The sequence below is a fragment of the Salmo salar genome, chromosome 01 (genome assembly GCF_965601325.2).
Source record: "Salmo salar chromosome 01, fSalSal1, whole genome shotgun sequence".
Taxonomy (NCBI): domain Eukaryota; kingdom Metazoa; phylum Chordata; class Actinopteri; order Salmoniformes; family Salmonidae; genus Salmo; species Salmo salar.
The window spans coordinates 77,940,525-77,966,187 of NC_138291.1; the positions used below are offsets into that span (position 1 = coordinate 77,940,525).

Below are 25,663 nucleotides of genomic sequence, written 5' to 3' on the forward strand. Positions count from 1 at the left end.
GCAAGGAAGAAGCCACTGCTCCAAACCACCATAAAAAAGCCAGACTACGGTTTGCAACTGTACATGGGGACAAAGATTGTTCTTTTTTGAGAAATGCCCTCTGGTCTGATGAAACAAAAGTAGAACTGTTTGGCCATAATGACCATCATTATGTTTGGAGGAAAAAAGGGGAGGCTTGCAAGCCGGAGAACACCATCCCAACCGTGAAGCACGGCGGTGGCAGCATCATGTTGTGGGGGTGCTTTGCTGCAGGAGGGACTGGTGCACTTCACAAAATATATGGCATCATGAGGTAGGAAAATGATGTGGTTATATTGAAGCAACATATCAAGACATCAGTCAGGAAGTTAATGCTTGGTCGCAAATGGGTCTTCCAAATGGACAATGACCCCAAGCATACTTCCAAAGTTGTAGCAAAATGGCTTAAAGACAACAAAGTCAAGGTATTGGAGTGGCCATCACAAAGCCCTGACCTCAAACCTATAGAAAATGTGTGGGCAGAACAGAAAAAGCATGTGCAAGCAAGGAGGCCTACAAACCTGACTCTGTTACACCAGCTCTGTAAGGAGGAATGGGCCAAAATTCAACCAACTTATTGTGGGAAGCATGTGGAAGGCTACCCTAAACGTTTGACCCAAGTTAAACAATTTAAAGGCAATGCTACCAAATACTAATTGAATGTATGTAAACTTCTGACCCACTGGGAATGTGATGAAAGGAATAAAATCTGAAATAAATAATTCTCTCTACAATTTTTCTGACTTTTCACATTCTTAAAATAAAGTGGTGATCCTAACTGACCTAAAACATGGAATTTTTATTACGATTAAATGTCGGGAATTGGGAAAAACTGAGTTTAAATGTATTTGGCTAAGGTGTATGTAAACTTCCGACTTCAACTGTATATGTACATATTAAGCATTTCGCTACACTCGCATTAACTTCTGCTAACCATGTGTATGTGATCAATAACATTTGATTTGATTTGAGTTGCTGTGGCATGACCTCGAGAGCGGTTCACCAGACATCCCAAGAATATTGCTGAACTGAAACAGTTTTGTAAAGAGGAATGGTCTAAAATTCCTCCTGACCGTTGTGCAGGTCTGATCCACAACTACAGAAAATGTTTGGTTGAGGTTATTGCTGCCAAAGAAGGGTCAACCAGTTATTTAATCCAAGGGTTCACATACTTTTCGCACCCAGGACTGTGAATGTTTACACAGTGTGTTCAATAAAGACATGAAAATGTATACTTGTTTGTGTGTTATTAGTTTAAGCAGACTGTGTTTGTCTATTGTTGTGACCTAGATTTTTTTGACCAATGTATGTAGAAATCCAGGTAATTCCGAAGGGTTCACATACTTTTTCTTGACACTGTATTTATATATACAGGGGCACAACTTTCACTGGGTACGGGGGGACATGTCCCCTTCACATTCTGAAATTGCATTGTTGTACCCCCCAGTTTTATCATTAGAATGTGATATAAAATGAGGCAACGTTGTGCTTTAGGACCATGCCAACGCCTCCGAGTGGTCGGTTAGGCTGTTTAGAGTGAAGGATACAAATGAAACTGTTCCATCACTTCACCGTTTTAACTGTTGAAATGTGGCTCCCTGTGAGTGTATAGGATATATAGTGGGTTGTAAGAAGATACTTTCTTTGTTACATGTGACTACATTTCAGCTCTAATCGTACAGATATTTGTGGGACTATGTCAACAGTGAAATTATATACAAATGAGAGAGAGAGACACAGAAAGAGAGAGACACAGAGAAAGAGAGGTACACAGAGAGAGAGACAGAGAAATGTGGGAGGGAAGGAAAGCGATGAATGGAGGAAGGGAATGAGAGGAAGGGAGGGAGGAGCAGAGGGATTGACCAGGGACCCCATCTAGTAGGCATACTCATTCACTCAGTCACTCTCTCCTCTCCCAGTCTGGGACGTCTAGGACTGCTGTGTCTGTAGCTTTCTAACAGGTTAGTCCACTTTACTCTTATTTTAGGCTGGTTTTATTTAATGACTTTTTATTAACCTTATTGCAGTGCTTTTTGTTTTGATTTATAATACGAATTGTAATTGAAGTATATTAGTCTAGGTCATTTTTGTTAAGTTTACATGTTGGATCTTGGCTGATTATTTTGCCTACTCATACAAGGATTATCTCAGATGGTTCAACATGAGTGGTTGCTTCATTCTAGATTAGTTAGGCAAGGATTAAAACATGTGATTTGATGAACATCAACCATGTCTGTGACTCAACCTTTTTAAATGAAGATTTAACATAGGCATAACCTAAATGATAGCTAGACTATGAAGCCACATTGATTAATACCTGCAAATACCGACCTGACAAAATGGAATCCAGGAGTAGGATTTATCTGGGTCTGTGAAACTGACATCATTGATGTTGGATGTTACAGGTGTTTCATTAAAATGTGGAATTGTTATGCCAAACTCACCAATCTCTGATAATGGTTGGTTTCTGATTCAAATAACATTCTGGGGTATTTACATGTAATTACAGTAAGAAAGTGGAATTATTATAATGTCTTCTGTGCAACTCAATGTAAAATGTGATCTAAGTGTATACTCGTGTTTCAGTGGATACAGTGAATGTTTATTTAGTAAGGTTATAGTGTTGTGCAATGCTAGGTATGACATTTATATAACATGCATGTCTGTCTGATTGTCTGTGTCTGTCTGGGGTGAAATTTTTTTCAGTAGCCCCAAGGTGATATTTTGTACATATGGGAGGTTAGATTTTGAGAACTGAAATATTTATAGACTAATTATACCTCTACGTTTGTGTGAAATTAAATTATAGTTCTGTGGTTGAACAGAATGTTGCAAATGTAGTGTTGGAAATGTAATAGTTTATTCATATTCTGCCCATATTAGACTGGTTTCTATCAAGTCCTCTTCATTGTATCTCTAAACTCTGTCCAGATGATGTCAGTATTGGCCTATTTGAGGATAGCCATGGCTTTCTCTCTCTTCTCCTTAACAATTCCATGCTGGCTGAGCCCAGATAGGGCCTCTTATTTTTCAAGTGACTATCAGTGCAGCATTATGGAGCTAAATATCTAATTGGAAATAATCACTTCTGAATACAATATTGAACAATATAAGATCCAATCGAGTAATACAATTGTTATTACTTACAGTCAATAACCCAATATTCAAAACAAAATTATGTTGATGACTGACCCTTTCTCTCTCTCTCTCTCTCTTTCCCCCCCTCCCCCAGAACCCTCTCCTTACTCAGACATGATGCCTCGCGTCTTCCTCACCTGCTTGAGTTCTTTGCTCCTCCTCTTCCTCTCCTCCCCAACGCATTCGGAACCCCGCCGACCATCGTCATCATCACCACGCAGCAGGACCGCGCGTGCTCAGGCTCCCGCGGGCAAGGTGCGCCTGGTGGGAAACTATGCCCAGGGACATAACGAGGGTCGCGTAGAGGTGCTGCACAACAACACGTGGGGGACGGTGTGTGATGACGAAGTGGACATCAAACTGGCCAATGTCGTCTGCCGGGAGCTGGGCTTCCAGACCGGCATGACATGGGCGCACAGTGCCAAATATGGAGAGGGTGATGGTAAATGTTCCAGAACTGGTGTTGCATTTTGCAACGATCAAATGTAATCTTTATTTCTATAACATAATACAGATAATATACTCTTTACAATTGAAAGGTAAATTAAACAAACACAGTCACCTGTTGATTTCCAATATTTTCCACCTGTCAAATGTCAATGCATAGACCTATCTTTCTGTAAAGAATGCGTCTGCTTTCTAACTTAAATAACTTTCTTCAAACCCTCCATTTCCTAAACACCTTGCACTTGACTTTTACTGCCGGGCCTGATTTACCATATTGCATTGGCTGCACATTTAGTAATTTCACAACAGCAGTAGCCTATCCCCAGGCTGCAACCTGGTCTCAGAGGATTTTGTGTTATTCTGTACATAAATCCAAGACACTCTATTTAGTACGATATGTTACACATTGCAAAACGTACTATATGTAACGAATTTGCGAAAACGTATGATATGTTACGAATTCTAGCTAGGTGGCTAACTATAGCTAGCTGGCTAACGTTAGCTAGGCCAGTGGTTAGGGATTAGTGTTAAGTTTAGGACTTAGGATAAAGGGTTAGGGGAAGGGTTAGGGGAAGGGTTATCTAAAAGGTTTAAGGTTAAGGGAAGGGTTTGCTAAAAGGGTCAAGGTTAAAGGGTTAGGGGAAGGGTTAGCTAACATGCAAGTAGTTGAAAAGTAGCTAAAAAGTAATAAGTCATAGAAAGGTTGCTAAAATGCTAAAGTTGTCCATGATGAGATTTGAACTCGAAGACTTTGGGTTGCTAGACATTTGCGTTATACGCCAACCAATCCACTCCTACCAACCACCCTATTTTCATTTTTGCCATAAGTAACCATCATTCTTATGTAACAATACTCAGGTAACATATCCTACTAATTTCAGTGTCCCAGGTTTACTATGTTACATCTAGTCTATGAGACCAGGCTGCAGGATAGGGTGGTGGTGCTAGACAGCCTAGCCTAGCTACTGCTCTGTCGGTTCTCTCGCTCTTCCATTTTAATTGGAATTTAAAGGGGGCAATAAAGAATGTCCATAAACCAAGGCAAGTGTAGCACGTCGCTGGCAGGGCAAGGCTGTCATTACTGTAAAACAAATGCTCCTCTCAGGCCGTATATCGCCAGGCTGCCAGGCAGTGGCTGTAATAAGCAGTGCAGTGAAGTCCTGTAAGATATCTTTGTATCTTTATGACGGTGGCGAACTCGGCTCAGTCACTGCAGGGTTATTTTGATGATATTAATTGGTGGTATTTACTGTGTTTACTCTAAGGGTGTTGGAGGCCTACAGAGGCTGATGAGACATAGGCTAGCACATCTTTTATAAAAAAATATATATATCAGTGAATTAATGAATGAAGGAATGAGGGAATGGATAGATTATTCAGTCAGTCATTTAAATTCATCCATCCACGGATCCATCCATCCATCCACCCACCCACTCATAAATCCATCCACCCACCCAGCCATTTATCCCTCCCTGCCTCCTTACTTCCAACAATGACAAGTTGATGTCCATATCCGATAATAACCTTGTTTCCGCCGTCCCCAGGTCCTATCTGGATGGACAATGTGCGTTGTGACGGCACAGAGAAGACTCTGAAAGACTGTAAACATAACGGCTGGGGCATCAATGACTGTAAGCACTCTGAGGACCTTGGCGTGGTCTGCAGTCCGGAGCGACGACTGGACCAGGTCACAGGTTCACGTAATGGTCAGTCGGTTGCCCTGCGTCCGGATGTCAGTCCCTCGCCCCAGTGGCAGAGCATTCTGGCCAGCCGCAGTAACCCCCGACAGGCCCATCAGGGAAACGGACACCTCCCGGAGAGCCCCAGGCTGAGACAGCACCTCTACAACCCGGTAGGTAGCATTAGACCTTATACTCTCTATCCCGGCTACCTCTAGTGGTAAAGTAGGTACTGTAGACTAAAACAGCATACAACTTGGTAAGCAGCTACAGTGGGCACCATCAACTCCATTATTATTATTTTTTACCTTTATTTAACTAGGCAAGTCAGTTAAGAACAAATTCTTATTTTACAATGACAGCCTATAGGAGAACAGTGGGTTAACTGCCTTGTTCAGGAGCAGAACGACAGATTTTTACTTTGTCAGCTCGGGGATTTGATCCAGCAACCTTTCGGTTACTGGCCCAACGCTCTAACCACTAGGCTACTTGTTGCCACTCTATAACTTCGGCACTTGCTGATCAACCACCGATACTGCCAATGCCAATAGTCAATCAATCTCTTTACTGTCACAGTTGGTAAATTCATTGTGTAGGTCAACTGAATTTGAAAGTGTCCTTGATCAAACAATTCTAAAGTGAAGCCTTAAGATATCCCCTCCCCCTTCTCTCTCAGTATTCCAGCAAGGTGCGTATTCAGGAGGTGCGTCTGCGACCCATCCTGATGCACACTAAGAAGCGGGCCCTGATCACTGAGGGTGTAGTGCAAGTGAAGCATGCTGGGAGATGGAGGCAGGTGTGTGACCTGGGCTGGAACCTCAACAGCAGCAGAGTGGTGTGTGGAATGCTGGGGTTCCCTGAGGCAGAACTACACAACGAAAGAACATACAAGTAAGTCAACCCCTCCATTTTGCCCACAGATCTGCAAATAGTTGGAAAGGGTAGTTTTCAGACAGGGCTACGATTTGTTTCCTGATGTACTATGTCCTCATGTCTATGGTGTTCATATTAAGAAGTCCCTCAGTTGTCAGGCATAACTTTCTCAGTTGTCAGTCAAAGTGTCCTAGATTGTCAGTTCTCAGTTAAAGGATTTTTTTTTAAATACGTGAGGGACTTTTCTTGTCTAACATCCCCAGGAGTTCCTAATATGGATGCCTTACATTTGTTAAGTACTGCACTATTGGCACTGACTCCTGGACTGCGACAGCATTGACATTAATCCCATTGTGAAATGATAAAAAAAAATGTAAATTGAATAAACGCATAGAGAAGAGAATGTAAAAACAGAGACATCAATTTGAATACTCATTTAAGTCACTGGTGCCCAGACTGGAGTGTAAGCCTGTTGTCTGCCTTATCTCCCTCCTCCAGCCTCCCCTCTCTCTTTTCTCTTTTTCTCATTCTCTCCCTCTTCTTTCCCTCCTCCAAGGCACCCTGCCCAGAATAAGGACAGGGAAGATGATAAAGATAACTCGTCTCCCTCTTTCTCCCTCTCTATCTCTTTCTACCTCATCTCCCCCCTCTTTCTACCTCATCTCCCTTCCTCTCTCTCTCTCTCTCTCTCTCTCTCTCTCTCTCTCTCTCTCCCTCTCTCCCTCTCTCTGCTCTTTCTCTCTCTACCTCATCCCCCTCTTTCTTGCTCTCTCCCACCCCTCCCTCTCCCACCTCTCTCTCTTCCCCTCCTCTCTCTCTGATGCCATCTCCCTCTCCCTGCCCTCTCAGCCCAGACAAACAGCTCCACTCAAACTTATAGATCCCAGTGATGAGCTCTAATATCTATACTGATTGTTATTTAACTGGCCCATCAATACAGAGGCATATCGGGAACCGGAGAGAGACAGGGCTTTTTGTGGAGGGACTGGTGGTATTGGCAGTTCCCTCATAGGGAGTTTAACTCAACCATTCATCTCCTCACCTTTACCTGCTGTTCCCTCTGAGGACACTGCTGATGTTCTGCCAGCCCAGGCATATTGTAGAGAGCAGTGTGTGTGTGTGTGTGTGTGTGTGTGTGTGTGTGTGTGTGTGTGTGTGTGTGTGTGTGTGTGTGTGTGTGTGTGTGTGTGTGTGTGTGTGTGTGTGTGTGTGTGTGTGTGTGTGTGTGTGTGTTGGTGGATTAGGGTTCTTGTGATGTCCCTTTAAAATGGTTAAAGTAAGGGTTAAGGTTAGGGTTAGTTAAGGATTATGGTTATGGTTAAGGTTTAGGTTAGGGACATCCCAAGGATCCCGGATAGCACTAACCTTTCTCACTCACATCCTTTGACCCTGTGGAAAACAGTGGTTTCAGGATGGTTTGGTTCATAACCGAGGGAGGACCACACATTAGCATGACTATTTCTGTCCCATTATGAAGGAAAGTCCTCTGTCCAGACCTACTTGGACATCCTACTGTAATTATTTCCTGAAAGTTTTGTCCTGTGTGACTCAAAGTTGAGACATTCATTCTCCGTATGAGCTGCAGCTACTGTGGCGAGCCGTGTGTGTTCGTGTGTGTGCTTGTGTGTACGTGCGTGTGACTGAGCTGACCATAACATGTGTTCTATACTCCAGGTGTTAGATTCCTGTAACTGTTTAAAGAGAGCTACTGTTTTAGCCAGTTCATTTCCTCACTAGACATTTTCCTGTCATGGTACGTGAAAGTGCGTTGAGTTTCAAGACCGGACTGGTCAATTTTCATGTTGTAAAAGACTTGATTGGTCTGTTTGCCTGTCGACCAGTTTTCTTGTACCAGATGTTTCAATTACATCATTATATCGTTAGCTTGTGTTTGTATAGGGGGTGGGAAAAGGCGGGGTCTAATAAAATTACTACACCAGCCTTTAGAATGAAGGGAGATCCTCATATAAATATAACACTGGCTGTTTTATGACTGCAAATACTCACCATGTTACACCTGGTAAGGCTCCTCTTACTCATGTGGTAACCTAACCCTATAGGTCCAAGTAGACTACGCCACCTTCTGTTTAATGAGGGGAAGGACAACGACCTTAAAGAATGGCCTATTGGTCAACTAAATTGATGTGAGGACAATATTAGCATTACATGTAAATCCGTTTTTGCCATTTCCTCTTTGGTCACTGTGAGAGTTCCACATGTTGTATCTGAATGTGCTAACCGGAGAAATGTAATTGCTATTCCTACTTTGTTTTAATTTCCTAATAAATAGAATCCAATCTTTGAGTCTCCTCTCAAAGTAGTCTGACTTGTATTGAAACTCCGTGTGATTTTAAATGCAGAAAAGGTTTGACATTTTTACATCTTAACATTTGTAGTTTATTATGGCTAAAATGGATAATGTCAAGATCTGAGCCTCTCAGGCAAACCCTGATATTTGTATTTTTTCTGAAACTTGGTTAACTGATAAAACCTGGACTCTGAGGATGCTATGGATGGTTACAATGTGTTTAGGGCTGATAGGAAAGGCAAAGGTGGTGGTGTTACTATTTACACAAATAATCTTCTTTCTGTGTCTCTGTTAATAAAGGCTACCTCTAGTCCTAAACACTTTTAATTGTTGGCTTTAAGTCTTCAGATGGGTTCAAACAAAAAAATAACAGTTATAGGAATCTATCGTCCACCCTCCGCCAAGAAGTGTGCACTAAACGAACTCACTGATTTAATTGCCATTTTTACTACCCAAGAGGTGTTGATCGCTGGAGAGTTTAATCTTGCATGGGGAACGCAGGATGCAGGATTGTAAAGGATTTTTGTACTAATCTAAATTTGTCCCAGCTGATTACAAAGCCTACTTGTCCTTTACTCGTCCAAACTTAAAGGACCCTACTAAATCGACTTTGATTGACCCCATATTTACAAATACTCCAGATAAATATGCTGGGAGTGGGGTTTTTGCTTTGGATATTAGTGACTACTCTCCCATTGTATGTGTCAGGGATATACGGATGCTTAGATTCAACCCTTCTGAGTATAAACTAGTATAAAACTAGTTAAAAAAGCAAAATCTGATGATTATATTAATACACTATGTGAATGTACAGGGAACCCAGGTACATTTTGGAAAGCTGTAATGTCACTGAAGGGTTGTGTCTCCTTTTCTCTACCCCAATGCATACATTTAGATTCTGGCCCTATTAATGACAAAATGTATCATTAATGCATTTTAGTCACCATTTTATCTCTGCGGGCTATACATTACAATGTATTTCAAGCCAGCTCTTGAAAAGAGTAGTTTGGATGTTGATGGTGAAAATCTATTGAATGATACTGAAAATGCTGGTCAGGAGTTTTCTTTTCGGGATTAACTGATAAAGATGCCCTGGATGCTTTGCTAACATTAGACAACAACAAAAAAACACAGGGGCTGATCATTTGGAACCTGTTCTGTTTAAGCATGCAGCTCCCTTTATTGTTGGCTCAGTAGCCCACATTTTTATTTAACATTGTTATCAGGAAGTATTCCAACAGCATGGAAATCCGCATATGTGCTGCCACTTCATAAGGGTGGGCATACAAATGATCTTTACAACTATCTCCCCATTTCAAGACTACCTTCTTTAGCTAAGATTCTTGAATCCTTGGTTAATGTACAACTTTGTTTATTTTTGATCTGATAATTGTATTTTTAATATAAACCAATCAGGGTTTAGGCCCGGGCATAGTACTACTTCAGCAACCACGCTAGTTGTTAATGATCTTGTCAGTGCCTTGGATGCTAAAAACAGCTCTGCTGCCTTGTTTATTGACCAGTCAAAGGCATTCAACACTGTTGATCATTCTGTTTTGCTGAAGAAGTTATCAAAAAGAGGCCTGGGATATACAGCCTGTTTATGGTTTCAGAATTATCTTAGCGACAGAACTCAGGCCATCTTAGATGGGGTTAAATCTGAATTTCTTGAGATTCAAAAAGGTGTTCCTCAGGGTTCGATTTTGGGTCCATTATTGTTCATCTTGTATATTAATGACATAGGAAACACTGTTAGTACTTGTAAAATGTATCTCTATGCAGATGACACAGTTTTGTATTCCTGTGCCACCTCGGTGTAGCAGGCTATTTGTGAACTTCATCATGACTTTGATTAAATTCAGAAATCACTTACAGTTCTTAAATTAGTGTTAAATACAAGTAAAACCAAGCTCATGCTGTTCTCTAGGTCACAAAATGTTGACCCTGAGGACCTGCATATTTGCGCTTCAAATGGAGCCCAAATTGAGCTTGTTTCTCAATATAGGTACCTGGGTGTCTGGATTGATGACAAGTTGTCCTTCGTAACGCTGATAGAAAATCTGACTAAGAAGCTAAGATTGTTTTTTATATCGAAATAAATCAAGCCTCAATATTGAAAATAGGAGAAAGATTGTTCAAACAACACTTCTCCCTGTATTGGATTTTGGTGATATTTTTTACATGCATGCGGCAACCTCTGTTTTGAAACCCTTGGACGCAGTCTACCATTCCTCAATACATTTTATCACAGGTGACAATTTTAGGACCCATTGTAGTCTGTTTAAAAATGTGGGATGGACCTCTCTGTCTGTAAGAAGAGAGCTGCATTCTCTTTTAATTATTTACAAAGCAGTCTTACAGAAACTGCCTCCATATGTAACTTCATTAATGAAGTTAAGAATCATAAGTTACCAAACCCGTTCTCAGGAATGGATAACATTAGAGATCCCTTCAGTCTCCACAGATTTGGGAAAATCTGTTTTGTTTTTTTGCCCCTAATTTGTGGAACAATCTGCAGAGGTCACTGCAGTTACATGTGCTGGTGCCACTCAGGCAGTTTATGTTATTGATTGAGGACCTCGATGTAGTTAAATGTGATTGATTTTATTAAATATTTTGTTATTGTGTGCTGAATTTTATTGTTTTATGCACATACATGTGTATTTTTATTATTCTGTTTTTATTGTAATGTATACAGGGCTCTCTTGTAAAATATGTTTTTCATCTCAAAGTGATTCCCTGCACAGTTCAGTTACAGATCACCAGACGAGACAGTTTAGAAAATGCAAAAATACTATTTTATTACAGAGTTCAATATTTTCACAAAAGTTGGAGAATGAATGACTTGAATGACTGATATTTAAAATACTCCTGTCTAGCTGATCACCAGACACTGTCTCAGAGCCACCAGAAAACTTGTCGGGAGACAACATTTTCCACAGTACTTTTAAAGCAGCAGCACTGCTGCTGTAAATTCCAGTAAATTCTCAATGCATTTTTGCATTCCAGTTCAACATTTACCTGCTCTGTCGCTGTCTAACATTGAAAACCATTGAAGACTACATGCAAATAAAGTTGGGACATTTGTATTTGAGCAATATGATTGGCCATTCATTCAAGCACCACTACGCTTCCGCAAGTCACAACTTCTCGAGCACTCAAGCAGTACAGAAGTTGATAGCTACGTTCACACAGCACACACATGCTGTCCTGAGCAAAAATAAGCACCTTTCAATCTACTCACTGAGCTCATTTATTTTAAAGTGATTTACAAAAGTAAACCTTCAATAGTAAACATGCTGGCTACTGTTGATAGTGTGCTTAAAGAAAGCTACAAAAAAACACTTTAGCATTTGTCTTGGCTAGCCTCTTTTGGAACACAATTGTCTTAAAGGGGCAGCATCCTCTTTTGAGATGTGAAAACAAATGTTCTCAAAATGACATACTTTAGGAAAAAATTATAATGCAATTTATACAATGCAATTCTAAAGAATAGAGTAATGACTTACATTGCTGAATTATATTAAATAACTTTTTTATACATGTCATAATAACCAAATATAGCCTATTAATAGCTGCATATAGAGAGAACCATGCCAACCTATAGCCCCTGTATGACCTCAATATGTTTAAAAACTACATCATGTCCGAGCCAGTAGAAATTATGTTCGGGCCAGTAGATTCTTGGCCAACTGGCACGGTTGGGTCGGGTCAGTGAGAAAATAACTTAACGTTGGATTTTTGTTCAACTTATTTTGTATATAATGTTGCATTTACCGTCTCTTATGACCGAAAATAACTTCTGGACATCAGGACTGTGATTACTCACCATGGACTGGCAGAATCTTTTTTTCCTTTAACGAGTCTGATGAGGCCGACACGAACGATATACTGCTTTCTCGGTAACAGGCCCAGATCCCCGTGATTTGCATGAAGATGAGGGGGAGAAAAAGGGTCCGGAGGGCAGGCTGCCTTCTGAGAATTCGTAGGTGATCGAATAAACCCCCACTTCCTTCAATTCTGCTAGCAAACGTGCAATCTTTGGACAATAAAATAGATGACCTATGCGGTGGATTAAACTACCAACAGGACATCCAAAACTGTAATATCTCATGATTCACGGAAACGTGGCTGAACGACGACACTATAAACATACAGCTGGCTGGTTATACGCTGCACCGGCAGGATAGAACAGCGGCATCTGGTAAGACAAGGGGCGGCGGACTATGCATTTTTGTAAATAACAGCTGGTGCACGATATCTAAGGAGGTCTCGAGCTATTGCTCATCTGAGGTAGAGTATCTCATGATAAACTGCAGACCACATTACCTACCTAGAGAGTTTTCATCTGTATTTTTCGCAGCAGTTTAAGACAGCGTTGAATGAGCTGTATTCCGCCATAGGCAAACAAGAAAATGCTCACCCAGAGGCGGCTCCTAGTAGCCAGGGACTTTAATGCAGGGAAACTTAAATCCGTTTTATCAATTTTCTATCTGGACCACCTTTACTCCACACATAGATGCATACAAAGCTCTCCCTCGCCCTCCATTTGGCAAATCTGACCATAATTCCATTCTCCTGATTCCTGCTTACAAGCAAAAATGAAAGCAGGAAGCATCAGTGACTAGATCATTAAAAAAGTGGTCAGACGAAGCAGATGCTAAGCTACAGGACTGTTTTGCTAGCACAGACTGGAATATGTTCCCGGATTCCTCCGATGGCATTGAGGAGTACACGACATCAGTAATTGGCTTCATCAATAAGTGCATCGATGACATCGTCCCCACAGAGACCATGCATATATACCCCAACCAGAAGCCATGGATTACAGGCAACATCCGCACTGAGGTAAAGGGTAGAGCTGCTGCTTTCAAGGAGCGGGACTCGAACCTGGAAGCTTATAAGAAATTCCGTTATGCCCTCCGACGAACCATCAAACAGTCAAAGTGTCAATACAGGACCAAGATCGAATCGTACTACACTGGCTCTGAATCTCGTCGGATGTGGCAGGGCTTGCAAACCATTACAGACTGAAAGGGAAGCACAGCCGAGAGCTGCCGAGTGACACGAGCCTACCAGACGAGCTAAACTACTTCTATGCTTGCTTCGAGGCAAATAACACTGAAACATGCATGAGAGCACCAGCTGTTCTGGAACACTGTGTTATCACGCTCTCCGCAGCCGACATGAGTAAGACCTTTAAACAGGTCAACATTCACAAGGCCGCAGGGCCAGACGGATTACCAGGACGTGTACTGCGCGCATGCACTGACCAACTGGCAAGTGTCTTCACTGACATTTGCATTGCCCCCCCCTCTTTTACACCTTTGCTACTCTCTGTTGTTGTCGTCTATGCATAGTCACTTTAATAACTCTACCTACATGTACATATTACCTCAACTAACCGGTGCCCCCGCACATTGACTCTATACCGGCACCCCCCTGTATATATCCTCGCTATTGTTATTTTACTATAGCTCTTTAATTACTTGTTACGTTTATTTCTTATTCTTAGCCGTATTTTTTTGTTTTGTTTTGTCATAGCCAACGAATATAGGACCGAGAGTTTTACCTGAACAAATACTTTTTCACAGCACTGTATATATATATATATATATATATATATATAAATAATATATACTAAAAAAATATATATACACTGCTCAAAAAAATTAAGGGAACACTTAAACAACACAATGTAACTCCAAGTCAATCACACTTCTGTGAAATCAAACTGTCCACTTAGGAAGCAACACTGATTGACAATACATTTCACATGCTGTTGTGCAAATGGAATAGACAACAGGTGGAAATTATAGGCAATTAGCAAGACACCGCCAATAAAGGAGTGGTTCTGCAGGTGGGGACCACAGACCACTTCTCAGTTCCTATGCTTCCTGGCTGATGTTTTGGTCACTTTTGAATGCTGGCAGTGCTTTCACTCTAGTGGTAGCATGAGACGGAGTCTACAACCCACACAAGTGTCTCAGGTAGTGCAGTTCATCCAGGATGGCACATCAATGCGAGCTGTGGCAAGAAGGTTTGCTGTGTCTGTCAACTTAGTGTCCAGAGCATGGAGGCGCTACCAGGAGACAGGCCAGTACATCAGGAGACGTGGAGGAGGCCGAAGGAGGGCAACAATCCAGCAGCAGGACCGCTACCTCCGCCTTTGTGCAAGGAGGAGCAGGAGAAGCACTGCCAGAGCCCTGCAAAATGACCTCCAGCAGGCCACAAATGTGCATGTGTCTGCTCAAACGGTCAGAAACAGACTCCATGAGGGTGGTATGAGGGCCCGACGTCCACAGGTGGGGGTTGTGCTTACAGCCCAACACCGTGCAGGACGTTTGGCATTTGCCAGAGAACACCAAGATTGGCAAATTCGCCACTGGCGCCCTGTGCTCTTCACAGATGAAAGCAGGTTCACACTGAGCACATGTGACAGAGTCTGAAGATGCCATGGAAAACGTTCTGCTGCCTGCAACATCCTCCAGCATGATCGGTTTGGCGGTGGGTCAGTCATGGTGTGGGGTGGCATTTCTTTGGGGTGCTGCACAGCCCTCCATGTGCTCGCCAGAGGTAGCCTGACTGCCATTAGGTACCGAGATGAGATCCTCAGACCCCTTGTGAGACCATATGCTGGTGCGGTTGGCCCTGGGTTCCTCCTAATGCAAGACAATGCTAGACCTCATGTGGCTGGAGTGTGTCAGCAGTTCCTGCAAGAGGAAGGCATTGATGCTATGGACTGGCCCGCCCGTTCCCCAGACCTGAATCCAATTGAGCACATCTGGGACATCATGTCTCGCTCCATCCACCAACGCCACGTTGCACCACAGACTGTCCAGGAGTTGGTGGATGCTTTAGTCCAGGTCTGGGAGGAGATCCCTCAGGAGACCGTCCGCCATCTCATCAGAAGCATGCCCAGGCGTTGTAGGGAGGTCATACAGGCACGTGGAGGCCACACACACTACTGAGCCTCATTTTGACTTGTTTTAAGGACATTACATCAAAGTTGGATCAGCCTGTAGTGTGGTTTTCCACTTTAATTTTGAGTGTGACTCCAAATCCAGACCTCCATGGGTTGATAAATTGGATTTCCATTGATTATTTTTGTGTGATTTTGTTGTCAGCACATTCAACTATGTAAAGAAAAAAGTTTTTTATAAGATTATTTCATTCATTCAGATCTAGGATGTGTTATTTTAGTGTTCCCTTTATTTTTTTGAGCAGTGTATATACAGTGCTGTGAAAAAGTATTTGCCCCCTTCCTGATTTATTTTTTTGCACATCTTTCACAGTTAAATGTTTCAGATCACCAAACAAATTTAAATACTACACAATGATAACCCAAGTAAACACAAAATGCAGTTTTTAAGTGATGATTTTATTTATTAAGGGAAAAAAGCTATCCGAACCTTCATGGCCCTATGTGAAAAAGTAATTGCCCCCTAAACCTAATAACTGGTTGTGCCACCCTCAGCAGCAACAACTGCAATCAAGCGTTTGCGATAACTGGCAATGAGTCTTTCACATAGCTTTGGAGGAATTTTGGCCCACTCTTTGCAAAATTGTTTTAATTCAGCCACATTGGAGGGTTTTCGAGCATGAACCGCCTTTTTAAGGTCACGCCACAGTATCTCAATCGAATTCAAGTCCGGACTTTGACTAGGCCACTCCAAAACCTTCATTTAGTTTTTTTAAGCCATTCAGAGGTGGACTTGCTGGTGTGTTTTGGATCATTGTCCTGCTGCAGAACCCAAGTGCGCTTCAGCTCGAGGTCACGATATTGTGCTGTGTAGACTGGCGGGTGTTGTCTGAGCTAAGGCTGGCTGGTGACTGAGAAAAAGGTGAAGACCGCTAGCCGTGGCTAACAAAGACTAGTAGCTAGTTAGCTGGCTTGTGTGAAGCGTGTTGCAGGAAAGTGTATTTAGTTCGTAAATAGAAAGTGAGATTAAGATATTTACGAAAAAGGCCGGCTATTTACACGGGATAAGACAAAGACAAAATACACACGTCCTACTGCTACGCCATCTTGGAGGAACCATGATGCTTCTTCCACCATACTTTACAGTTGGGATGAGGTTTTGATGTTGGTGTGCTGTGCCTTTTTTTCTCCACATAGTGTTAGTTTCATCTGTCCACAGAATATTTTGCCAGTAGCGCTGTGGAACATCCAGGTGCTCTTTTGCAAACTTCAGATGTGCAGCAATGTTTTTTTTGGACAGCAGTGGATTCTTCCGTTGTGTCCTCCCATGAACACCATTCTTGTTTAGTGTTTTACATATTGTAGACTCGTCAACAGAGATGTTAGCATGTTCCAGAGATTTCTGTAAGTCTTTAGCTGACACTCTAGGATTCTTCTTAACCTCATTGACATTCTGGACTGAGCTCTTGCAATCACCTTTGCAGGACGGCAACTCCTATTGATAGTAGCAACAGTGCTGAACTTTCTCCATTTATAGACAATTTGTCTTACCGTGGACTGATGAACATCAAGGCTTTTAGAGATACTTTTGTAACCCTTTCCAGCTTTATGCAAGTCAACAATTCTTAATCTTAGGTCTTCTGAGATCTTTTTTGTCCGAGGCATGGTTCACATCAGGTAATGATTCTTGTAAATAGCAAACAAATTATTTTTTTATAGGGCAGGACAGCTCTAACCAACATCTCCAATCTTGTCTCATTGATTGGACTCCAGGTTAGCTGACTTCTGATTAGCCTAGGGGTTCACATATTCTTTCCAACCTACACTGTGAATGTTTAAATGCGGTATTAAATATAAACAAGAAAAATACAATAATTTGTGTTATTAGTTCAAGCACACTGTGCTTCTCTATTGCTGTGACTTAGAAGATCAGATACAATTTTGTGACCAATTTGTGCAGAAATCCAGGTAATTCACACATACTTTTTCATGCCACTGTATGTATATATATATATATATATATATATATATATATATATATATATATATATATATATATATATATATATATATATATATATATATATATACATATACATATACATACAGTGGGGGAAAAAAGTATTTGATCCTCTGCTGATTTTGTACGTTTGCCGACTGATAAAGAAAGGATCAGTCTAGAATTTTAATGGTAGGTTTATTTGAACAGTGAGAGACAGAATAACAACAAAAATATCGAGAAAAACGCATGTCAAAAATGTTATAAATTGATTTGCATTTTAATGAGGGAAATAAGTATTTAACACCCTCTCAATCAGAAAGATTTCCGGCTCCCAGGTGTCTTTTATACAGGTAACGAGCTGAGATTAGGAGCACACTGTTAAAGGGAGTGCTCCTAACCACAGCTTGTTTCCTGTAAAAAAGATACCTGTCCGCAGAAGCAATCAATCAATCAGATTCCAAACTCTCCACCATGGCCAAGACCAAAGAGCTCTCCAAGGATGTCAGGGACAAGATTGTAAACCTACACAAGGCTGGAATGGGCTACAAGACCATCGCCAAGCAGCTTGGTGAGAAGGTGACAACATTTGGTGAGATTATTTGCAAATGGAAGAAACACAAAAGAACTGTCAATATCCCTCGGCCTGGGGCTCCATGCAAGATCTCACCTCGTGGGGTTGCAAAGATCATGAGAACGGTGAGGAATCAGCCCAGAACTACACGGGAGGATCTTGTCAATGATCTCAAGGCAGCTGGGATCATAGTCTCCAAGAAAACAATTGGTAACACACTACGCCGTGAAGGACTGAAATCCTGCAGCGCCCGCAAGGTCCCCCTGCTGAAGAATACATATACATGCCCGTCTGAAGTTTACCAATGAACATCTGAATGATTCAGAGGACAACTGGGTGAAAGTGTTGCAGTCAGATGAGACCAAAATGGAGCTCTTTGGCATCAACTCAACTCGCCGTGTTTGGAGGAGGAGGAATGCTGCCTATGACCCCAAGAACACCATCTCCACCGTCAAACATGGAGGTGGAAACATTATGCTTTGGGGGTGTTTTTCTGCTAAGGGGACAGGACAACTTCACCGCATCATTTGACGGTGCCATGTACTGTCAAATCTTGGGTGAGAACCTCCTTCCCTCAGCCAGGGCATTACAAATGGGTCGTGGATGGGTATTCCAGCATGACAATGACCCAAAACACACGGCCAATGCAACTAAGGAGTGGCTCAAGAAGAAGCACATTAAGGTCCTGGCGTGGCCTAGCCAGTCTCCAGACCTTAATCCCATAGAAAATCTGTGGAGGGAGCTGAAGGTTTGAGTTGCCAAACGTCAGCCTCAAAACCTTAATGACTTGGAGAAGATCTGCAAAGATGAGTGGGACAAAATCCCTCCTGAGATGTGTGTAAACCTGGTGGCCAACTACAAGAAACATCTGACCTCTGTGATTGCCAAAAAGGGTTTTGCCACCAAGTACTAAGTCATGTTTTGCAGAGGGGTCAAATACTTATTTCCCTCATTAAAATGCAAATCAATTTATAACATTTTTGACATGCGTTTTTCTGGATTTTTTTGTTTTTATTCTGTCTCTCACTGTTCAAATAAACCTACCATTAAAATTATAGACTGATCATTTCTTTGTAAGTGGGCAAGCATACAAAATCAGCAGGGGATCAAATACTTTTTTCCTCCACTGTGTATATATATATATATATATATATATATATATATATATATATATTAGAATGTGCACAAAATCATATCATTCCAAAAACACCTCGTGAGAAAATCCCCCCCACCAACACACCCAAATGGAAGCTTGCCCACCCAGGACACAGTGCACTCCAGATCAACTGCGGCCCACGGGATGGTGGCCAACTAGAGGGGGAGACACAAAGACACCTCCACAAGATTGGAGCGAGAGCTCTGACAGAGGGAATTATTTTGTTGCCGCTCCCGACCCAATCTAGGAAGTGTCGTTAATACTGTTACACAGTATAGGCTACAATAGTATGGAAGCACACCAGGGGTGTTAAGCACCCCAAAAATCTGAGGGGGCATAAAGTATGGATGGTTGGGTAATTTTTATGCATATCTAAGCACTCCCCTTGTGTGGTCTTTATCTTCATGACTGGCGGTCATTTTTTTAAAGAAAGTAAATATGCATCTCTGTGTCTCTGCTAAAATCTGGGTAAAACATTGAAGGTAATGTGAGTCTTATTCAGTACATTTAGTAGTTGCTTGATGTTTTAAAGTCTACCAACCTTGCCAGCTAATATAGTTAGACAAGCTAGATACTCTAACTTGATTGATAGCCTGAAAGAGGCTCTTGGTAGCTAGTTATTTATATAATAAATAAAAATTACAGGATAAATATGAGGGGGCACAGTGATTGGTATGAGCTTTTTTTAAGCGCTGGCTACATGTGCCTGGACTGGCTCCCGTTTCCCTCCCTCCTATCCGGCTTCTGAATTGCAGAGCTCCACTCACAACCCCAGAACAGCGGTGCGTGTTACTTCTCTCGAATACTCCATGCTGCTCAATGACTCACTCACTCCTTCACCTCTATAGGCAATTATGACTGAATGGTCTTGAGAATGTCAGTTGTGTGGGGACTGTAGGTGTTGTCAGCCAGGTCAACACTGCATCAGGCCTGGATAACACACTAAAGTTTCAATTTTGTTTTGTCACCAGTGGTGGAAAAAGTACCCAATTGTCATACTTGAGTAAAATTAAAGACACCTTAATAGAAAAGTGTGAAAGTCACCCAGTAAAAAAGTCTAAAAGTATTTGGTTCTAAATATACTTAAGTATCCAAAGTAAATGTAATTGCTAAAATATACTTAAGTATCAAAAGAAAGACCATACCAGACCAGAGCATATGGCTCCTGTCCCCTCTTGGCTTCAAATTCCTTATATTAAGCAAACCAGGTGGCACCATTTTTTATTTATTTTTAATTTACGGATAGCCAGGGGTACACTCCAGCACTCAGACATCATTTACAAACAAAGCATGTGTGTTTAGTGAGTCTGTCAGATCAGAGGCAGTAGGGGTGACCAGGGATGTTCTCTTGAGAGGTAGGTGAATTAGACAATTTTCCTGTCCTGCTTAGCATTCAAATTGTAAAGAATACTTATAGGTGTCAGGGAAAATGTATGGATAAAAAGTACATTATTTATTTAAGTAAAAGTTGTCAAAAATATAAATTGTGAAGTACAGATACAAAAAAACGACTTAAGTAGTACTTTAAAGTATACTGAACAAAAATATAAATGCAACATGCAACATTTTCATTGATTTTACTGAGTTAAAGATCATATGAGGAAATCAGTTAATTGAAATAAATTCAATAGTAACTCATCTATAGATTTCACATGACTGGGAATACAGATATGTATTTGTTGGTCACAGATACTGCTCGCCCACACGACGCCATACACGTGATCTGCGGTTGTGAGGCCGGTTGGACGTACTGCCACATTCTCTAAAGCGATGTTGGCGGCGGCTTATGCTAAAGAAATGAACATTCAATTATCTGGTAACAGCTTTGGTCGACATTCTTGTAGTCAGCATGCCAATTGCATGCTCCCTCAAAACTTGAGACATCTGTGGCATTGTGTTGTGTGACAAAACTGCACATTCTAGAGTGGCTTTTTATTATCCCCAGCAGAAGGTGCACCTGTGTAATGATCATGCTAATTAGTCAGCTTCTTGATATGCCACACCTGTCAGGTGAATGGATTATCTTGGAAAATGAGAAATGCTCACTAACAGTGATGTAAACAAATGTGTGCACAAAATTTGAAAGAAATACGTTTTTTGTGCTTATGGAACATTTCTGTGGTCTTTTATTTCAGCTCATGAAACATGGGACCAACACTTTACATGTTGCGTTTATATTTGTGTTCAGTGTATTTTTACTTAAGTACTTCACACCACTGATTGTCACATGCACAAGTACAGTGAAATGCATTTCTTAATTTCTGCCTAAACAGAACAGCAGATGAAAGATAGAGAAGAGGATAGATTGGGTAGTTATAGCTTTCGCAGTATTCCTTGAATGGAGTTGAGTCTGACTACGCATCAAGGAGAGGGAGGAAGGGGGAGAGGGAGTGGTGAGTGAAGAGGACAAGATTGGTGTAGGCTGAAGGACTTGGCCTGAAGCCTTCACAGGCAGCTGACTTCTGTTGGCATCTTGTTTTATAACCTCTGAGGTCAAGGGAACAGAAACACCAAGGCTTTCAAGAAAAGAAAGAGAAAGTAAGGAATAAAGAAGAAGAAAACTAAGAGAGGTGGATATATTCAGGAGCATTTCTTTGTCCGGTTTTGACAAGTGCATGCTAGTCCAATGGCCTTGTCCGAAATCTGTCTTGCCTATTACTTATTAAAGCTGCATTCTGTGTATCATAGGCTACTACATACTATTTAGAACATACAGTTTAGTTAAAATGTATGCAGTTAGCAACAAATATTAACATACTAGACTCACCCATAGTGAGAATGAGTCATGTAATGTGTAATTGTGTTGTTTCCCGCCATTCGTTCATTAAGGTACAGTGTGTTCCCTTATCTCATTATCAGCTGACAACAGTTGTTGTCAAACACAGGTGGATCTGAAAAGATGACTCTCTTCCTCAATAATGTGCAGTGAATTCTACCAGAGAGGAAGAGATGAAGCAAGAGGATTTACTCCGCCCAAAATCTGTCAGCGTGAGATAAGCCCTTTTTTTGTATGGAGGTCTATGAGAGAGCGTCGAATTATGTGAGGCTTATTTGATCAAATATAAGTTTCGTAATGTTTAAGCCGTTACAAATGATATAAGTACTGATATAAGTGGATGCACTTGGCATTCCAGCAACTTTTAGAAAAACTAGTTAGCTGTGCCTGTGTATCTGCCCTTTCATTGGCCTGCCTTCAATCATTGAGGACATGTATTTCCATTGTTAGAGTGCTCACTCGGCTATCTTATCAATATAATAGATCATCTTTGATTCTACTGCATGAAAAGTCAAAGTGAGTATGACAACCTGGCATTTAAAGCATGCACATTTTTTGAAATGTCACAGTCTACTATAAAACATTTTATTTCGCATACCCAAAATGCCTACTTGTACGGGTATTCGGACACGGCCATTGTCTTGTCAAAGTTCAAACCACCGGTTAGTTTTTCCATCAGTAGGCCTCTGTTGCATTCTGAGTTTACTAAATAAAATGGCATTTTTGATGGCATTTGGTGGCTTTCTGTTTTGATTCAGTTCTGTCTTTGTGTCCTAGGGTTGACCTGATGTTGTGTTCACAAGGGACAAATGGGAGAAAACTTCTGGAAACTGACAACAAAAAGGGACATTCTCATTGGCAAAACTCCATCTGTTTCAAAGCATTTTCTTTCATTTCGTGCCTACTGAATAGTACCCAAGTGTTTGTATGCCTTCTGGTCCAGCTGATGAAAGCTTTAGACCTGTCATCACATTACTCTGATATGACCTAGAATGGCCAGATCGTTTTTCACCTCATTACAGTTATACATGTTTAAAGTCTGTATAGTTATTAAGGCCAGTTTTGCGCTTTTAAAGTTTTTTTTCTAATGGATTTTATTAGTATTTTAGTCCTGGTTGGTTGATAATTGTAAGACATATAGGTTTTTATGAATAGCCCAATATCCCACATCCTAAGATTGTGTGATTGAGTGACTGATGGTTGGTTGACTGAAATGGCTTTAAAGTGCAGTCTGCAACTTTCATTATTTTTTTTCTTCAAACACTGTTGTCCAAGAAGCTAAATATAAATAGCACTTATTTAACTCCAATTGAAAGTTATAGACTGCACCTTTAATGTAGGCCTAACTGAGCAGAGCCCAGTATGGACTGGCATGACCTGGCATGGATTGACATATATACCAGACAGTCTCTGGTCCATTCTTAGAAAGCCCAGACCAGACCAGAGCATATGGCTCCTGTCCCCTCCTGGCTCCTGTCCCGTCCTGGCTCCTGTCCGTCTCTACTGGTCTGGATGAGACTCTGAAGATGTTGTAATTATAGGTTGGGCAGGAGTAAGGCTCTTCAGGATTTCTGCCCTGCCTGCCGCCAGAGAAAAAACGTCCCAATTATAGCTGTGTGTGTGTCCGTTGATGTGTGTGTGTGTGTATACATGCATCCTTTGTGTGTGTGTGTCTGTGTATGTACAGTATGTATGTGTGCATCGTTTGTGTGTCTGTAAGTATGTTTGCATGTGTGCATTGTAAATGTGTGAGTGAAGAATAGTGTGTAGGGCAGGGACTGAGCCACTGAGGCTATCCAATTATAGTTTGGGCCCTACTTTGGCCCGCTGTGTCAGCAACGTCTGTTTCTCTCTGTCACCCTGGAGATTTGAGGACCTACAACCACCATTTTGTTTAATTGCACTTCAGCCCAGCTCTCCCTAAGATGGGGGGTATCATTTTCCTTAGGGTGACATTCTGTGTGTCCGATTCAGTCTTGGTTGTGTCTCAGATCTAAGCAATCTGAGTGATCCTAAGTGAGCTTGTCTCTAATTTATATGGCCGTCTTTTAATTTATGTAGGCCTATGTATTGTGGCTGTGCTTTATGTGGTTGTGGAGAAGCGATGAACCCTGGTGCTCAGCCCAAGTTGTAATTTAAATAGCTTTTTGTTTTGATGGATATGTCATACTGCATTCGTTGTGTAAGATATCATCCCAGCCAAGGAGGAGCTCATAGGCTATCATCTCTGATTCCATGGAAAAAGTTTATCCTGATATGATAGGAGGACAAAGACTATGCAACTCTGTAACTTCACCTTCGCATCTGAAAACTGTGCTTAGATCAGTGGTTCCCAACAACAACAAAAGTTAAAGTGGTTGTTATTAATATTCAGGGTTCAAACAGTACTCCTTCTTTTGGCACTGTATGGTAAGGGAGGGAGATACTGTACAGGCAGTCAAGGCAGTCAGGAAAGTAAGGGAGTGTGACGGTGCTGAAAACAGAAACAGCAGGGTGACTGTTGTCATTTAGCAACAGGGGTAGGTCCCCCTATCGTTAGCCTCTCTCTCTCTCTCTTGCTCTCCCTCTCCCTGTGGGTTGGTAAATGAGGGGTGGAGGCCTCTAACACACTGATTATTCAGGCAGACTGGGGCTCTTGAGATGTTAAACACACACCATTACTGAGTCAGAGGTGTAGTCTAGGAACAGTAAATCTGTTTTTGCAACCTGATTTGACCTGTTCATAATGTGTGTTCAGACAAGTGTTCATAATATACACACTAGTTAGCTGGCTAACATCTGCGTAATCATTACAGAGAAAGTGGGATTCGTGCAATCGTCTTGTGTACTGTAGAGAGAGCTCACCATAAATACCTACAAAGACAGAAGAAGTAGCATGAATAAAGTTAGAATAGTAGTAATTATACATGGGTTTTATGTAGTGCTTTGTAATGTCCTAAAGCCACTTTAAAGTTAGGTTGAAGTTAAGTGAACTTAGTTCAAGTTCAACCAAAGTTCAATGAAATATACTACAATTGAATCAAATGTAGAGTCTAGTATAGGATCGAAACGTGTTTTTCTTTCCTCAGTGCTCAATTTACTCATTGTCAGTGTGGTTTTCTGGTGAGAGAAAACAGTTGGTTTGATTGGTGTGTGGTGAGGTCACAATTATGTCACAGACAATCTCTCCCCTGGGTGTGTGTGTGTGGGTGTGAGTGTGTGCGGGCGTGCCTATGAATATGTGTGTCGATTCTCTGGGTTACGAACGTGTAACAACGGAGCCACATGGAAGACCTGTCCAAGTTATTTTATGTGTGTAATTTAAGAATAAGTGTTCAATTCAATTCGCAGCGTGTGTCTGTTTCAATCAACAACAAGCCCTTTAGCATGACCTTACTGCTACAGTATATGTCTGCCTGAACATTACACACGCGTTTAATTCAACTTTTGTGGCCTTAATTTAGAGCACGTGTCAAACTCATTCCACGGAGGGCTGAGTGTCTCCGGGTTTTCGCTCCACCCTTGTACTTGATTAATGAATTCAGGCCACTGATTAGTAAAGAACTCCCCTCACCTGGTTGTCTAGGTCTTAATTAAAAGGAAAACCCCGCGGACACTAGGCCCTCCATGGAATGAGTTTGACACCACTGCCTTAAAGGGATAGTTCAACCATTGATGCTTCATGTCCATTTAAGTTTCATGTCAAGCTAGCTATGTTTGTCACAAGTCCCTGAAGGTAAAAAAGAGGTTGTGACTAAGGACAAAAAATATAACTTTTAAGGGATCATAACTAA

At 41.4% G+C, this 25,663-nt stretch overlaps 1 protein-coding gene across 1 annotated transcript in view; it reads left to right on the plus strand.

The window, feature by feature from the left end:
• The first annotated feature begins 1,881 nt into the window (after positions 1-1,881).
• loxl4 (lysyl oxidase-like 4) overlaps positions 1,882-25,663 on the plus strand; it is a 61,109-nt gene continuing 37,327 nt past the window's right edge. Inside the window, exons 1-4 of the mRNA XM_014214833.3 lie at positions 1,882-1,979; positions 3,251-3,598; positions 5,148-5,455; positions 5,959-6,173. Of these exons, the coding sequence (XP_014070308.1) occupies positions 3,271-3,598; positions 5,148-5,455; positions 5,959-6,173 (851 nt within the window). The 5' untranslated portion in view covers positions 1,882-1,979; positions 3,251-3,270. The remainder of the gene's footprint in view (positions 1,980-3,250; positions 3,599-5,147; positions 5,456-5,958; positions 6,174-25,663) is intronic.